At 46.5% G+C, this 17,243-nt stretch overlaps 1 protein-coding gene across 2 annotated transcripts in view; it reads right to left on the bottom strand.

Annotated features, from left to right (window-relative positions):
• The window catches only part of ZCCHC14 (zinc finger CCHC-type containing 14), a 65,135-nt gene that overhangs the window by 28,696 nt on the left and 19,196 nt on the right, over positions 1 to 17,243 (bottom strand). For both annotated transcript variants that reach the window (XM_023637467.2, XM_023637466.2), the window contains exons 2-3: positions 12,320 to 12,443; positions 1,605 to 1,678 (exon numbers count right to left, since the gene is read on the bottom strand). In XM_023637467.2, coding sequence (XP_023493235.1) covers positions 1,605 to 1,678; positions 12,320 to 12,443 — 198 coding nt within the window. The remainder of the gene's footprint in view (positions 1 to 1,604; positions 1,679 to 12,319; positions 12,444 to 17,243) is intronic.

The raw sequence follows: 17,243 nt of genomic DNA on the forward strand, positions 1-17,243 counted from the left end.
CCACATCTCACGCAACACAAGCCCGATTCCCTCGCCACAAGGAACGGGACTTAAGACCGGGGCTGAATCAAAGCCCAGTGTGATCAGACAGGCTGTGAGAGGGGCCAACCACCCTAGAATGGCTCGACGCTCAGCTGTTTCCCAACAGGCAGTCCCCATGGAGGCGGAAAACGACCACCATCTGCCCCTCAGGGCAGACCTGACAGCTGGGCACGCACGTGCGGGCAGAGTGGTGGAGAGGACACAACAGGCCTGCCGTTCCAGGGACTTGCTGGGCTCTCCAACCCCTACTAGGCCTTGAAGATGGTGGGATTCCCAGATCCTCTGGCTGCTGAGACTTGGGTGCTGGTCACAAGCTTAACAACCTCCAAAACCTAATGTAAGTCTTTCTCATACATCTTGAAAAAACCCATCCATAGCGTAATAGTTGATTCTCACGACGCAGCACCTCCCGTATCAAAGGAAGATGTTATCCTTTTGGTAGTCAAAGTATTCTGATGCAGCTACATGCTTTGAAAAGTTAATAAACCTGCACATACTATACACACTAGATAATAACCAGAAGCTTTTATTCCTGAGAACTTTCCTTATCAATCAGTATTCAACAATGCATGTGGTCAAGGGAGAATCTCACACAACATGACAGGCAAGTAACAGAACCTTGGGGACACAGCCAGCCAAAACACATTCCCAGCCTCTTTTGCAGCTAAGTGGAACCAGGAAACTAAGTTCTGGTCAATAAAACATAAGCGGAAATGTTTAGTGGCTGCTTTCAGGAATGTTCCTTAAAAGAAAGATAAAAGTAACCTTTTCCCCTCCTCTTCATCCTGTGTCTTGCTGGGTGGAATAAAATGTGAGGACTGGAGCCCTAGCTACCATTTTGGACCATGACCACCTCCTAGGGATGTCAAAGCAGTCAACTGGAGAGAGCCTGGACTTCTAAGTATTTTATGGAGCACAGATGCCATACCAGCCCCATCCCTGTATACTCTGAAATTGTTGTTTAAGCCACTGTTACAGTAGGTATATCTCAATTTTCACGATTCTCTACTTTAGCCAACTTTGGTGACCAACTAGGAGCGGCTGAGCATGTCAACCTAGGGGACGTTCACCATACAGACCAAGGCGCTTTTGTCATCTAGCGGGTACAGAGGAAAGCTCGTGTCTGCAGGCACCCATTACACCCAGATCCTACGCTGCGTCCTGTGGATTGGCTATCTCATTTAATTCTATTTAACCCATCCTCCTTTACTGGATGAAGGTTTGGGGCACTGAGAAGTTCCGCATTGTCCTTGGTCACACGGTTGACAGGGCTGGAACTGGACTGTTAACCGCAGGCTGTCCCAGAGCCCAGGACCCTCCCCGTCCTGGAGGCTGCTGAGGTGAGGGGTGAGCAGTCCCACAGGAGGAAGCCCAGCTGGCCCCGAGCTGGAGACGGCCCACCCCCGAGGCCTGGTCCCAGCTTTCCAGCTCTCAGAGCACTGGCACAGGGCTTTGCAAAAATGCCCACATTTTATTCAGAGAAATAAAAGTATCTATTCATGGTAAATGTTTCCTTCCTATCCCTCAGGGGAGAAAAGGGGAAAAAAACTTTAGCATCTTACCTCAAAGGAACATTCAACATTTCTTTCATTTTTTTTGTGTGATAATCCCTTCAGGTCTATCTTTTCAACACTCACTGTAAAGTAAAAAAAAAAAAATTACAAAAATGAAATAAAACCTTGAGGTACACATGATTAGTCAGCATCTGACGTTTCAGCAATTTTCAAAACAAGGCCTTCAGTGCCCAGCGCCGCTCGGTCTCCTCTGCGGTGTGCTTGCCCGGAATGGGAACTGAAGGGGAAGGCAAGAAGCCACGAAGCTCCAGAACGGAGGTGAAGTTAAAAGTAAAACAGAAAAATGGGCACAGAGTAAAAAGAAATCACAGAAAAGAGAACAGTGCTGGAAAAGAGAACACAAGTGTATCCGAATGCCTAAGAGTGGAGACAATGACAACACACTGGCTATGCTGTGCTCCGGCTTCCGCACAGCTACACCCAGCGCCTGCACTGGGACTGTCGGACACCCGGGCCCAGTCTCGCATCTGGATCTCCTTCTCAACAGGCGCGGTTTTGTCTTTCTGTGACAGGGCCAGGCTGGGGGTGACCCGGGCGGCAGTCACAGAACAAACTATGAAATTCCTAACGCTGCCTCGAAAGACCACGACTAGGACCGTCAGAGACGGCAGCCGCACAGACGGACAAAGACATAACGGACACCTGTCACCAGAGAGCTCTCCAGCCCTCTCTCTGCATACCTCCCTTTGCACATACATGGGCACATCTTTTTTTCTCTTCAAAAATAAAATGATACAATTAAGTTTTTAAGTGCTTAAACTTAAGTTCTAAGATACACATTAGGTATGTAAGATGCAAATATTTGAGCACAAATATTTGTTGAAGATAAAATCATCACTTCTCAAAGGAAGGAAGAGGGTGAAAGGGGTGACTGGACACGTGTGTGGTGATGGATGGTAATTAGTCTTTGGGTGGTGAACATGACGTAATCTACACAGAAATTGAAATATAATGATGTATGCCTGAAATTGAGCAAAAAACCCACCAACCAACAGCAACAGCCACTTATCAAACATGACGTAGTGTCCCAAATCTCAAACCACAGTAAGGTATGTATGTCCTATTTCTGATTCAAACACAAATGTTCCTCAAGTACTAATATAACCGATTGTTCAAGCTTATATATTTTTGCAGGCATGAACAATCAAATGATCCATCTTTTACAGGTAACTAGGAAAGACCATAACAAATGAGGAAGGCTTCAGTATGTGAACATTATGTACACCTCCCTCTATTATTTTTCACTATTTCTAGAGGTCATGTGGCAGTGTACTATGGGATTTCCACAGATCTTTAAAACCTAACTGTCTTACAAAACACTCAACATAACTTATCAAAACTATGATGTTACACTTCTCACAGACACCCAATCTCCCGGTCTGCCACACCAATGTTTTCCAAAGTTTTCTCCAAAGAACACCAGTACTGCAAGATGTCCAGGGCCATCCTCTAAAAGTTTCATGGTCAAAAAATTTACAGGAAAAATCTGAGAAACTCCTTCTTATAAACTGTCCATGCACATGAGCATATTAAAGGCTCTGAGAAGTCCTGCAATGTTATTAGCAACAATTTCATAATTTTTTTAGCCACAGAGCTCTTTCTTCCCCTAACGTGTATGCACACCCCAGACAACAATGAACTGCTCCGTCAGCATGCTCTGGGGAAGGTACTAACACTGTGCCACCCAATACTGTAGCCTCGAACCACATATGACCCTTTACATTTGTATTAATTACGACTGAACAAAACTGAGAAGCTAATTCCTCAGTTGCACTAACCTCATTCTAAGTGCTCAAAGGCCACATGTGGCTAGTGGCTACCACACTATACAGCACAGACACAGAACATTCAGTCATCACCAAGGGTTCTACTGTTCTAAGCCAGGGGCTACCAACCTACAGGCTGCCCTCTGCCTGTCTGTGTAAATGGTTTTACTGGCAGACGGCCACGCCATTTGTTTACATATCATCATGGCTGCTTCCCACCCACAACAGCAGAGCTGAGCAGCTGCGCCAGACACTGCTTGCCTCCCAAAGCCAGAGAGATTCCCTCTCTGGATCTTTGCAGAAACATTTGAGGAGCCCTGCTCTAAACCAACAATCGTTCATTCACCAACGTGTCTCATCAAGTTCCTGCTGGGGACCAGGCCACGTTCTTGGGCCGGGGATCTTGGGGGAACAGGAAGGATGGGTCTTCGCCCCCACTGAGATTATGGTGTGTCGGGGAAAGGCCCTTTACCCGCTAAGGGAGCCTCTCATGAGCCCCTCGAATCTGGTAAAGATGCACCATGGTCAAGGGGCATCTTGGGAGATACAAGAGCCCACTCGGCTTAGGGTATTTTAAGCTTAAAATAACACCTCACAGGAAGGAATTAATCTAAAAAAATGTTTGCTTCCTTCCTGGCAAAACAAAGCAGAACACTACATTTAGAGGCTGCAAACCTCCCTATTTTCACTCGGAAACTACTCACTATTCCCGTCTGACTTCCTCAGTCAGATTGTCAGCAAATAAACAGTGTCTATGTTTTCCCAACTAGTATTTCTTAAAACTTACCCACGATAACGTCACTCTAATCCAGATCTTCTACTTCTGCATTTTCCCTGGCCACAGAACACTAACGTGGACCTAAATGTTCCAGGACTGAATAATATTATGATTTACGAAAAAAAGCAAAAAGAAAAACACCCAATCTGGACTGACAGTGGGAAGTGACTCATATCTGGACAGGAAAATGTGAAAAGCAGATGAAGTTACTCGACTGTTTTCAAATAGAAGAGGCATTTTGAACTGACATGTTGTGGGACCTCTTCAAACTCGTCAGACGGACCAGCATGGTGCTTTGTGTCAGCTCCTGAGACGGTGCTGTCACCAATCTGCAGGCAGCTCGGCACCAAGGACGCAGTGTGGCAGTTCCGCTGCTTCACTCAGTGGAGCTCTCTCCACGCAACCCGCCCCGCAAACACCCATGGTCACATGGGGCTCTGAAGGTAGGCACAGGCACGAGGGCACCAGTGGAGTGACTGTCTGTAGCAGATGTGGGTAGCGACAGGGACCAATGTGGGGCCAGGGCTATGAGATGTTAATCAGGCTTAGAAGATGCTTAAGCATGCTCTCAATTTTACAGCTGTTACAGACCATGATTATAAAAACAAGGACAGAAAAAACCACGATATTAACTGAAAAATTATACATTCTAAGTGTAACATGATTACAGTTGTTTAAAATGTAAAAGAAAAACAGGCTAAAAGTAAATTATCAAAAATGATAGGGGCGATTGTGTTTGGCGGTGGAATTATGGGCAGTCTCTCCCCCAAACTTCCGCAATGTGGTTTCATAATTTTACAGTGTATCCCTACACACATACAGATACCCAATCACCATTCACTCCAAGTCTACTGGAGGACAAAGCGACACCCCCTCCCCCTCTCACTTCCCTGCTCAGTCCTGCAAACTGTCATCTGTTACCCAGGAAGGCCCACTACTTTCTGAAGGGTACAAGGGAGCATGTGTGAATCTGAGGGGCTAGACACAGTCCAACCCCCGAAGGGCGAGAGCAGTGCAAAGGTGACTGCGAAGACAGGGCTGGCATCAACGGCAAAGGCTCTCAGCCTGACGGCCTGGCTCCCATGTGGCCTGAGCACGAGCCAGCCACCCCGGGAAAGTGCTCTCCAAGGCCACCTGGGAAGGAAGGAGCTGCGACCTGGGGAGAAACCTGCAGTCTGAGGGGACTGCGTAGGCACGTCTGTGTAGGACAGACGGGGCTGGGACAAAGGAACACAGGCCAGACCAGTCTGCTCTCTCATGTCGAGATGAGAAAGAAAAGGGTGATGTGCTTTTTCCTTTTAACTTTCGCTTGTTTAAACTTTTCTTTTCTCATTCAAGATGCACACTAGGAATTCTCCTCAAATCTTACAAGTTAGATCACACAGGCTTCAATAAAATGTATAACTGCATTAAACTGTCATTTTTATAACTGGATCAATACCTAATTTTAAGAAACAACACACTAACGTCAGTGAAGACAGAGGGAGGGAGCTCTGCCGAGGAGAAACAGTATGAAGGCGGTCTCACAGCCCGGGGCAGGGGGCAGGACGGGCAGCTCTGCGGGCGGGGCTGGCCCACAGTCACAGATGGCTCAGGACAGGACCAACTTAGAGGCCACACAGCCCGCGGGCGCCAAGCCAGGACCAGGAGCACATTCTCTTGATTTCAGTTCCAAGAATGAGTCATTCTTTTGAAACATTTCCCCCTTCTACCCTAAAATCTTTGGGGAAATAATAGGTGGTTGGTAGTTTTCTGCCAAATACATCTTTTACTTCATTTTGATGTATCTTTGTTAGATAGTTTAATTTTATATGCTCAATAACAAAAAACCACTTCAAAAAGTGCCAAAATTATGCCAAAAGGAAACTACAGTGAAGAGAATGTTATTTATGACTGGGAGAAAAGATGAAAAAAAGATTATTTTCTAACACAAACACCTCCTTCTTCTAAGTTCTAGACATTTAACTCATGTCTTTGTATTTGAAATAAAGAAACTGAACCAGAATAACATTTAAGATGCTTCCTGCCTTAAAATTTTATTACTGAAATCGAGTTTCATTTAAAAATTGAAAACTGTATTCTTAAAAGTTTCAGCTAAATAATAATGTTCTTAAAATATCAACTTCCTTTCTCACTTGCACTCAGCTGTCGGTGCTAACAGGGATAACCGTCAGCAGCACGGTTTCTTCAGCTGTCACTGAAACGTGAACACCCACTACCCTGATTAAACTGACCCTCCTTCCCACATCTTTTTAGGATAGACCACAGGATAGTTAAGAACGCTATCATTTACTTTTCTTTGATTTTTCATCATCTAGCTACCTTGCATTAATTTGATTTGTTAGTTCTCCAAAAACAGAAACAATAGTGCACGATCTAGAAAACATAAGGCTGATATAAGATGTTTCTAAAGTAGTAAAAATAGGAAATGAACACATACATATTCCATGTGAATGGTTAGTGATATGGCACTTGAATTTAGGGGCCTGAGGAATTTCACTTATTTATGTACTTAAGGCAAAGATTGTTTTTTTTTTTTTTTTAAAGATTTTATTTTTTCGGAAAAAATTAAATCTTTAAAAAAAAAAAAAAAAAAGATTTTATTTTTTCCTTTTTCTCCCCAAAACCCCCTGGTACATAGTTGTATATTCTTCGTTGTGGGTCCTTCTAGTTGTGGCATGTGGGACGCTGCCTCAGCGTGGTTTGATGAGCAGTGCCATGTCCACGCCCAGGATTCAAACCAACGAAACACTGGGCCGCCTGCAGCGGAGAGCGCGAACTTAACCACTCGGCCACAGGGCCAGCCCCAAGGCAAAGATTTTATTCAGCATTAGTATGTACCAGGCACAGTACTAGCCAGAAGTGATATAAAAACTACAAAGTTCAAAGTAGTCATGTTTGAGCGAGACTTCAAAGGGAAGGGCCTATCTGGGCAGAAGAACACGATGATCAAGGCCTGGGAAGATGACAGCACATGGTGAGTGAGGAAGTTCTGTCGCGGCTGGAGCAATGAACTCGAAGAGAGGAGGGACAGGAGCCCAGAGCAGAGAGCACACAAGGGCACAGAACAGGCCGGCCCAGAAACCCCACACGGGCACATCTAGAAACTCAGCCCCTACTCAGGTCACAGCAAACCCATAGGCCCCGCAGGCAGACGGCTCAGCATGAAACGTGTCCGTTCCAGCTCAGTGACCCTGGGCAGTTATTTAATCCCTGAACAAGAAAAAGAACGGCTCCCACTTGACAGGACAGTGGATTAACTAGGTGGACACACAATGAGGGTGGCACCTGGCAGTGGTCGGGGCTGTTGGATACCAGCTGAGGCCGTTCGTGCTGCTGACCAGCATCCTAAGTAGGGTACTGTGATCCACCACGCTGGACGGTCCCTGCCTAGAGGACAGACCAGACAGGAGAACCCAGAGGTGGCAGAGAAGAGGGAGGCATGAACCAGGATGATGGCCGTGGTGAAAAGAAGAAACCATGACAGCCTGACAGGGCGAGACCTGCTAGGGCTGAGGGCTGAGACCCTCTCATGGGACAGGGAGCTGTCATGGACTTCCAGGTTTGCACTAAGTGCCTGAATGTTGGTATCAATCATGAATATTGGAAACCCACTTTAGGGGTGGCAAAGAAAAGTACTGACTGAGGTATCAGTGGGCCGCCTAGTGGAAATATTCAATAACCAGCAGCTGCCCAGGGATCTGGGGTCCAGGAGGAAGGTCTCGGCTGCACTTGCAAATCTGAGAGCCATCACCAGATCCAGGATGCCTATGGCACGGGCTCAGAGAAGACTTCTCGGGATGTCAGGCGGGGGACCAGAAAAGAGCCTAGAGAGCAGTAACGCTGACGGGCAGACAGAAGACGGACTCTCAAAGGAAACAGAGGCAGACAGGAAGGCAAGAGGAAACCAGGCAAGCGTGTTACCAGGACACCAATGCAGCACGCCACACCAATGCTGCTATGGGTGTGACGGTCCACAGTTCACAAACCAAGGGAGGACAGAGCTTGGGGTGGGGTGACCACAAATGCCAAGCGAAGATAATAGGAGCCCATGTGCCACCCAAGGAGTCACTCGTGCCCTTCAGTGGAAGCAGTTTCAGAGAGAAGGGGTGCTGAAGCCAGGGCGCAGGGGCTAAGGGTCACAGAGAACCGCCTCCTCTTCCTAGTGCTGGGCTGTGGGCGGGTACATATGTCCACGTGGTTGTACAGCAACTAGAGCATAAAGGGCACATGGGGGAGAACTACACCAGTGGTGCCCTGGGACATGTTTAACAACTGGCTGCCGGGGTAGCCCCTAATTTGTAGCATTAACTGACTTCCAAGATGTAAATACTTCTACCACAGCTGATTTCGAGCTATCAGTGTGACATTCCTGAACTTTAACAACTGCTCTCATGGGCCAGCATGAGCTGGATTCAGCACACCACTGACCAACGTAGTTGCAGGTTTCTTATATTTTACATGAAGAGGTTCAATATCAACTCGAAGTAAAGCCTGAAAAGTTAACGATGTACACTGTAATCGAGGCAGCCTTCCTCAACAGGGGTCCACAGGGAGAATTAAGCCCTACGGTGCTCAAGAAGCCAGCGTGGATCAATCAGCTCCTCTCCTATGTCTCTACTCACACTTTCTTCAGGAGAAGTGAGAAAACGGTCACTTGAATATCTGTGTTCTGCGGTTCAAACGAGAATCCCTAGGTGAGGAAGGCTGCAAGCAACCAGTTTCTAACAAGCACTAACAATGCATGAAAGTACAGTAGAAAAGCCAAACCCAGTAAAAAATGCAATGCCTTGACGGGTGGAGAGACGGGCAGATAAGGGAAGAAGCGAGTGAAGTGGAATGCAACGTGGGCTCTAGGTGGCATAATCACCGTGAAATTCTTTCAACTTCACTGTATCTTTGAAAGTCTTCATAATAAAATGTTGAGTAAAGAGCCAATACAGAAATTACAATTATCAAGGCTTCTCAATTCCAAATGCAAATTAGAATCCCCAGTGCAACCCAAGAAAGGTAATGTATCACTGGTATTTGAGAATTTAGGTTTTATTAGAATTCTTGTCTTATTAGAATTCATGTTCTAATTCTTTGGGTTTTGTTATACCAGGAGTACAAGATTTTGGGGGTTCAATGTTTAATTTATCTTTCATCTTAATAATGCTGCATGACAAACACAAAACCTCCGTGGCACACACCAAAAAGCATTTATTTAAGTTAAAAAACGCTGTTTTGATTTATAACATGGTAAATATCTATAGATACAACCCACATAAACACAGTTCTTTGAAATTCTTAATTTTTAAGAATGCAAAGAGGTCTTGAGACTGAGAAGTTTTAAAACTGCTAGTAAATGATCTGCAATTCAATTAAGTTTAATGAAACTCTCTTTCACTGTCTCACAAAAGGGTAATTTAAAAAAATAATCACTCAGAGTCCAGAGAACCAAGTTATAGAACTTCTCTCTGGGGCTGGCTCCGTGGCCAAGTGGTTAAGTTCTCGCGCTCCGCTGCAGGCGGCCCAGTGTTTCGTTGGTTCGAATCCTGGGCGCGGACATGGCACTGCTCATCAAACCACGCTGAGGCAGCGTCCCACATGCCACAACTAGAAGGACCCACAACGAAGAATATACAACTATGTACTGGGGGGCTTTGGGGAGAAAAAGGAAAAAAATAAAATCTTTAAAAAAATTAAAAAAACAAAAAAACAGAACCTCTCTTGTTGAGAGTCTTAGGAAAAGGCCTGCAGCCTCATCCCACACAGTGCAACCATCCCCTGCGTTTCAGTGCTAACAAGCAGGAGGGGCCAGGCCTGGGGAAACTGAGCTCTCCCAGAGCATCATGACATTCCTGCGTGATTCAAGGCCCCAAGAGGAACACACGGGCCATACCCTGTTGCTGAAGCCGATGCCGGGAGCTTCCGCACGGCTCTCTCGACTCCCACACTTGGAACTCTCACAAGAGCAAATGCAGAAGAAAAGGAGCCGCTGCGCCCCTTAGTGTGCATGGCCAGCACCCCACCTGACCCCTCTTCTGTTCTCTTCAGTCCAGCACAGTGGTGAAGAGCACCAGCCCTGGGCTGGAATCCCAGCTCACCCTGGGAATGTCACTTATCTATGACTCAGTTCCCCATCTGTGAAATGGGCTAACAGTCTCTTCATGGGATCGTTGCTGGAATTAAGTAGGTATAACTGAGCCTTTCAGGGCTCTCATGAAGGTGATGAGGGTTAGTCTACGCCGTGAGCTTGGAACACTGCCGGACCAGAGCAGGCAGGGCTCAGACATCCTTACTGCGGCTCCCCGAGCTTTCGTCCAAAAGATACATAAAAGTCTGACCTCTTTATGAGTTAAACTGTTATCACTGAAGACTTCCAGAGAAAAACCAGGACACATGACACACAGAAAAGACAGCTTACAGTGACTTGAGGCTTTCTGAAGAGCCATTACCGAGGCCCAACAGGATGTCACAGGAAGGGTGACTAATAAACCACGTTAACTTGCTTGCCAGTTTCTGGACGGAAGAAACTGTTAGCACCTATGACTGCTGAATGGAGAACACTGCGGATAATGAATGGCGTCTGGTTTACGATGTTGTTCAGCATTATGGCGTTTGGGAATAGACAACAGTGGTCCTAGTACAGACGGGCCTGCCTGGTAGGTCTGCCATGGCTGATGCTGAAGCTAGCTCTCCCACTGGCTCTCAGGGCACCAAAGCACACAGACGACAGAATGACAGAGAGAAGAGCCATATGTTCTGCAATTATATTAGAAAAGTAGGAATGAGGGGTGTTGGTCATTGTGTCTTGAGGAAAAAGTGCTATGGTAAAGAAAAGGCAGTCCTCCAGACCAGGAGGTGTAGGGCACAGGTCCCAAGCCGGACAGTCTGGGGACAAAGGAAGCAACAATTCATTGAGAGGCACTTTTTCCGGGATGACATGTAGGAGGAAAAAGGACAAGAGCAGTTCTAGGGTCCAGAAAGTCCCTATGACTGAGTGACAACTATCCATGCTGGGAGTTGAGGTCCTGCTGCATCTTCCCAATGACAGTCCCTCCAGCAGAGCACATACAACAAGCTGGCCGTGTGCTCCCGGCTGCTCTGAGGCTCCCTCTCTAATACCATAACCTGCTCAGGTACACAGACACATGGGTGCAGCCGTCAGGACGTGGCTATTTCCAGCTCATGGCCTAAGTCAGGGACGGCTGGCTCAGTACGATTTTGTCAGAATGGGGCTTTATTTTAAACATGAAGTATTTAATAAGCAGCTGTGAGGTACAAAGCACTATGCCTGAGACACAAGGGAGACAGAGGAGGGAAAACACATCAGACAAGCAGGGCGTGGCTCCCAACCTTAGTGCAGCTGAGTTTCAGAAGAGACACAGACACAAAGAGGAAAAAGGCCAGCTGCGTGAGGGAGCAGCCCGCCTGGAGTGTCCCAGGGCCTCACAGCCAGCAGTCCAAGTCGGGGTCACCCCGGCCCCCGTGACCACTCTGAGACTTGGGGTTCACTGTCAACCTCGCCTAGTCCTTCACATCACTTCCCTCTCCTCCGGGAAAGCCTCCCACCTCCACACAGCTCACCAACTACCTGGTCAGCAGCACTCTGGACTGCCCAGCATGGCTGCATGACATCGGACACACAAGAACCAAGCAGACCCATGGCTTCGTCTCAAACGCGTGCTCTGCAGTCTCCAGAGCTGCACTGGCCACTACGGCAGCCACTCTCCGCCACTCTCCACACTGAGCTCTCGCAATTGCAATTAAAATGAAATAAAAATAAAATTTCAGGTCCTTAGTCGCGTGAGCCACATTTCAAGCGCTCAAAAGGCACATGGGTCTGCTGGAGACCAGGTGCGGATGGAGAACATTCCGTTCTCACAGAAAGTTCTACAGGGGGCGCTAGCCCAGAATATGGGACTTATTTTGGTGGGGGGCAGGGAGGAGGGTGTAACTACTTTCATTTTTTTCCCCCTTAATAAACACCGATATTTGATTTTTACAGCCAAGATACATTCATGCATTACTTTCAGAACTCATAAAAAGAACACAGCTCACTGAGATGAGTGTTTATGAAAGGCCTGAAGGTGTGCCACTAAGCCTCGCTGCGAAGACCTCCCTTCCACACTCTAGCATCTTCTTCCCTTTGGCCTGTGGACGGACAGACTCACCTTTGGAGTGTTTTCCTACAGGCCTCTTGGGCAGCGACTCCTCAGTGGAATGTGCTGATGTATGCAGTGCATTCTCCAAACTATTACTGACACTGTTGACAGGGGTCTCGGTTCTTGGAGTGACCTGAGGGGACAAAAACATAATCATCTTATTTTCTTCCATTTAGTTCATATGGAATGACTTTTATTGTTATTTAAAAGTCATTTATGTTTACTGTCGTTTCCAATTTTTATATAAAACATGTATTACTAGTGTAATACTAAGTGCTTCCTGCAAAAGACAGAAATTTCACCATCTACTTTAAAAATAGGCCAGATAACTTTAAGCAAACAGGGGCGTTTATGTCTTGTGTCAGTGTTCACTCAACTGGATAGAAACTATGTCAGCAAAGTTGGCATGAACTATATACCTATATCTGAGGCAAAATCTTATTTTTTATTTCTTCAAATCATATAGTTCCCTATAAAATTAATTACACAGCAGGACTTAAACGCTGCCCTTCTATAAATCTTGAGTAAGATTTATAAATCTTAAAAAGCTCTAAAAACAACAAAGAACAAAATATAACTGGATCTATTTGGGGGTACATTTTACAAAAGCATATTCTAAGATTCCATCACACTTCATTTCTAGGAAGCCATCATACAAAACACTTACACAGAGAAAAGGCGGAGGAGCGACGCTCACTGCAGCGGCATTTGTAAACGTGAAAACTGAAATATCTGAACAGCTATTGACAGAGGCCTGACAACAAACGCCAGGACATCACAGACCGACCACGATACAGTCATGAAAGGAAGGGGGGGGGGGGTCTCTGTACTGACAAGGAAAGCTCTTCAACACAGACAAAGTTTAAAAAACAAGTCACAAAGCACGGTTCTTTGGCTTCAAGTCAACGTGTTTGTGTGTAAATAACTACATAGGGCCCAGAAGGACGCAGCAAACTTCATTCACTGCAGTGACCTCTGAGAGAAGCGATTTCCTTGGGCAGGGTGGGGAGGGGGCAATAACTTTCTTTTTTTCCCCCTTAATAATGATCAGTATTTGAAAATTTTACAGCCAAAATATATTTATCACTTGTAGGATTTAGAAGAATAAGAATGATCAATGCTTTAACTTCTTTAAAGTCACAATTTAATGTATGTCAAAATTTCAAAGGATAGTAGAGAAAAGTTAAGATTTTAAAGTTTATCAAAAGAGGTGTGTATTTTCAAAGGTGGAGAAACACGATGCTGTATACACAATAAAGGGGAAAAGTTGGAGAAAAGAGGAGAGCAGGAGTTTTGGTCCCAATTCTGATCCAGAGTTGACCTGAGACACGTGTATCATTAGGCTCCCTGGCCTTCCTTTTCAGGAGTTCACCTCATGACCTGGAGAGCAGGTGGGAGTTGATAAAGGAACCTGTGCATCCACTGCGAGCACAGATCCCGCAGCCACTGTAGAAAGGTCTGGCCCGGGGCATTAAGGCAGAGAGCGCTTCAGAAGAGGATGGAGAGGGCTGCCACGCCTGCAGGGCTGAACCAGTATTTCCGTGTTACAGAGCCAGCGACACCCAATCATTTACAGACAGGGAACGTAGGACAACCACAGGCCGCACACGCAACAAGCTCTACTCCAACTCTGTCAAAGCCACGGGAGCAGAAAGGCCTTCAGGCTCTGTGCAGAGAAGCCTCGCCGTGAACACACAGCACGGGACTGACCAGTCCTACACCACACAAGACACACGGCCCAAGAAAAGTAGCTCACCACAAGTCTAGTCAACTCAGAAGTTCACGTAACTCGAGGAAGTCAACCCTACCCATCCAGTACTCCTCCAACAAGTCAATTCTGTTGATAGCATTACCAAGATGTTATCATGACAGTTAAAACTTTTAATTACTTGTATTTGTAATTTAATTAAATTGGATTATTTCTTTCATCATTCACTGGTCAGAGTATTCCAGAAATGAACTTCTTGCCCATTAAATCAGAGAATCGAACCACAGGTACAAGTAATTACTCAAAGAGTAAGACTTTCCCAAATAGTAAATATTACTTTGTGAAACAAGTCAAGAGGTTAACATTTTGAACTATATAATAAACATAAATCACAGCAGATTCCATCCTATTTGGCCTGACTCATATGAACCTCTATGTTCTTTTAGCTACCCTGCTAAGTAATTCTATGTCCTGGTCCTAAAAAGAGAGGCTGAGTTGTCTGGACAACAAAAGAAGTACCAACCTTGCTGGCTAGTGACAACCCACCCCTGCCCCAAGCAGAGACACACACACAGCACTTGCCCACCATAAAACACCGCAAAGTCACAAACAGAAAACCAGCCTCCCAACTTAGCCTTTGGTGGCAGGGTGGCGTTTGGAGGAGAAAGCACTACAGGCACGACTTCAGTGCTGTGGCCAGAAGAACACAGACCGTAACATATACGGAGGGTCGGACTGCAATGGTGTTTCTCAACATTGATAGCACATGGAAGTCCCGAGGCACTGAAAGGACACAGGCCAATGCCATGTCCCACGTACCCAACGACATCAGGATTTCCAGAGTGGCACTGGGACACTGGCTGTGGTTTTCTTTTGTTTTGTGTATTAAGCTCCCCAGGTGATTCTAAATGCAGCCAGGCTGAGAACCACTGATGGCCCCCTGTCCAGGTTTTTGGCTGCACCCATCATCTTGTCAATTTCCACAAGGAGGAAACCAAGAGGAAACCCAGAGAGAACAGGGAGCTCCTTCTGTGGGTCACCCGGAAAAGCTAAAGGGCACAGGTCCGTTTGCCACAGCTACGAAGAGAAAGAGGAAACCTACGAGTCAACCTATCAAAATACATGAAAGAAAACTCTTTAACATTATAACTAAGGGGAAAGAAATATTTGTTTTCCTTGGTATTTTTCCCAAAAGCATTTCTTTTTAGTTTTCCAAATGTTCACTTTTTCCAACCAAGTCTTTATCTTTACTTTGCTCCTTTGTTTACATTGAAAGCTGTCTTCACTTGCATTTCCCAGAAATGCTGCTTTTGGGGTTATTTTTGGTTAAGTTAATTTGCCCCATGTGACCTACGTAGTTCAACTCAAATGCTCTCTGACTCACACTCACAAGCAGAGGCCCTCGTCAGCTTGATGTACACAAGAGTACAGACTTGATCAGTTCCAAATGTGGCCTTCCGCCGCCCTCGGAGGGCAACGAGAAGATGCTCTCCAACGGCGGAGCCCGACTCAGCCCCGACAGATGCTTTCCCTTAAGTTCAAAGTCGTTTTTTGCAAGCACCTCGCTTTACTTCTAAATGCACACTCAATATACTCCCCGTACAGCTCATCACTCCCTTCATCTGCCCCGCCAGCCTCTCCCATGACCTACAACGGCCTCCACCGCCTGCCCCGTCGTCTCTCCGACATCTCTCACTTCTCCCCTCAGCTCAATCCACGGCAGCCACCGGGTGTGGACTAGGCAGCCCAGACCTGCCCGCAGAGGCCTTCACCCAGCTGTGCCCTCTGCCTGGAATGTCGCCCCAACTCCACATCTGCATGGCCACCTCGCTTCTGCCACATCTACACTCGAGTGTCACCTTAGAGAAGACTTCTTGAAAGTTCCAGAGGCAGGGACTTCTGTTGGCTTTGCTCACTGCTGTGCCTTCTGCACGTCAAGCAGTGCCTGGCAGAAAAGGCACCTAAGAAGTATCTGTAAAATGGATGACTGCACCACCAACTTGCATGAAATTCCCATTTATTAACAAGGAAACGGTTCTCAGCGGTGAGGCCCTGTCAGAATCACTTGCGGAACTCCTACAACAAGACAATGGCCTGCCTGTCCCCTCACGTGTGAAGTTAGAGTTCCAAATCCTACCCTCAGAGACACCCAAACACATTCAAAATGACATCTATGCCAGGTTTTCCACTGTAGTGATATATGTAATAGCGAAGGACTGGAAATAATCACATGCCATTAAAACGGGACTGGTTAATAAAACGATACATCTACATGTTGGAAGACTAGGCAGCTGTCAACAAAAGAAGGGTAAGAAAGCTAGGTTTTGACATGAAAAGACTGCAAGATATGAGTTGAGTTTAAAAAGCGAGGTGCACAATGAATGCCTAAGATGTGAACATTTTGTGAGAAGCCGTGGAGAATACAAAACAGTGAAAAATTACCCAGTATTATAAGCACACTTTGTATAGCTCTTCTCATTCATCCAGTATGCTTGTACACACATTAATCCGTATGATCCTCGCAGTAACCGCCACCTCCACACGAACAGTAAGAACGACAGACACTCATCAATCATCCCTCCAAGGTCAGCTGGCCAGCAGGGAGGACCTGCAGCTGCAGAGGTTTATGACGGTGCAGGTGAACCCGGGGGCAGAGCAGAGCCGCCTGCAGAGGCGGCAGCTCTGGTTCCAGCAGCAGCACAGCCTCTGGGCTGCACAACCTCATCTGGCAAGACTGGGTTTCCGTGAGAGTTACACAGAACGCATTTAAAGTAGTTAGTGTGCTGGAAAACAGTCAGTAGTCACTAAAACGTGAGCTACCATTATTCCCATGGCACTCGCTCCCAGTCTAGCTGGGAAGGAATTAAACAGGCTCCAACACCGTCACAGGGACAAGCTCCGTGAGACCTGGAGGGCACCTCTTCTGTGAGGCTGAGCCTCCCAGGGCAGGTCCATGGCTGACCCATGGTCTCTGCCTTGCAGCAGAGCACACATGCAAAGGTGCACTGGTGACACACGCCTCGGGACGAGCTCCGACAGCCACCACAACTCCCGTGTCACCTTCCCTGGAACGTGGGGGGCTATGTTCTCCTCTAAATAGACACTCCACACAGAAATGGACAAGCATCTCCCATGACGAGTGATCAGCTGTCTAAAACTAGCATGTAACAGCTTGAAAGATCATTTAACTATCTGAACTACAGTCAGACAAAATGCTCTTAAGGG

Source organism: Equus caballus, chromosome 3 (genome assembly GCF_041296265.1).
Source record: "Equus caballus isolate H_3958 breed thoroughbred chromosome 3, TB-T2T, whole genome shotgun sequence".
Classification (NCBI taxonomy): domain Eukaryota; kingdom Metazoa; phylum Chordata; class Mammalia; order Perissodactyla; family Equidae; genus Equus; species Equus caballus.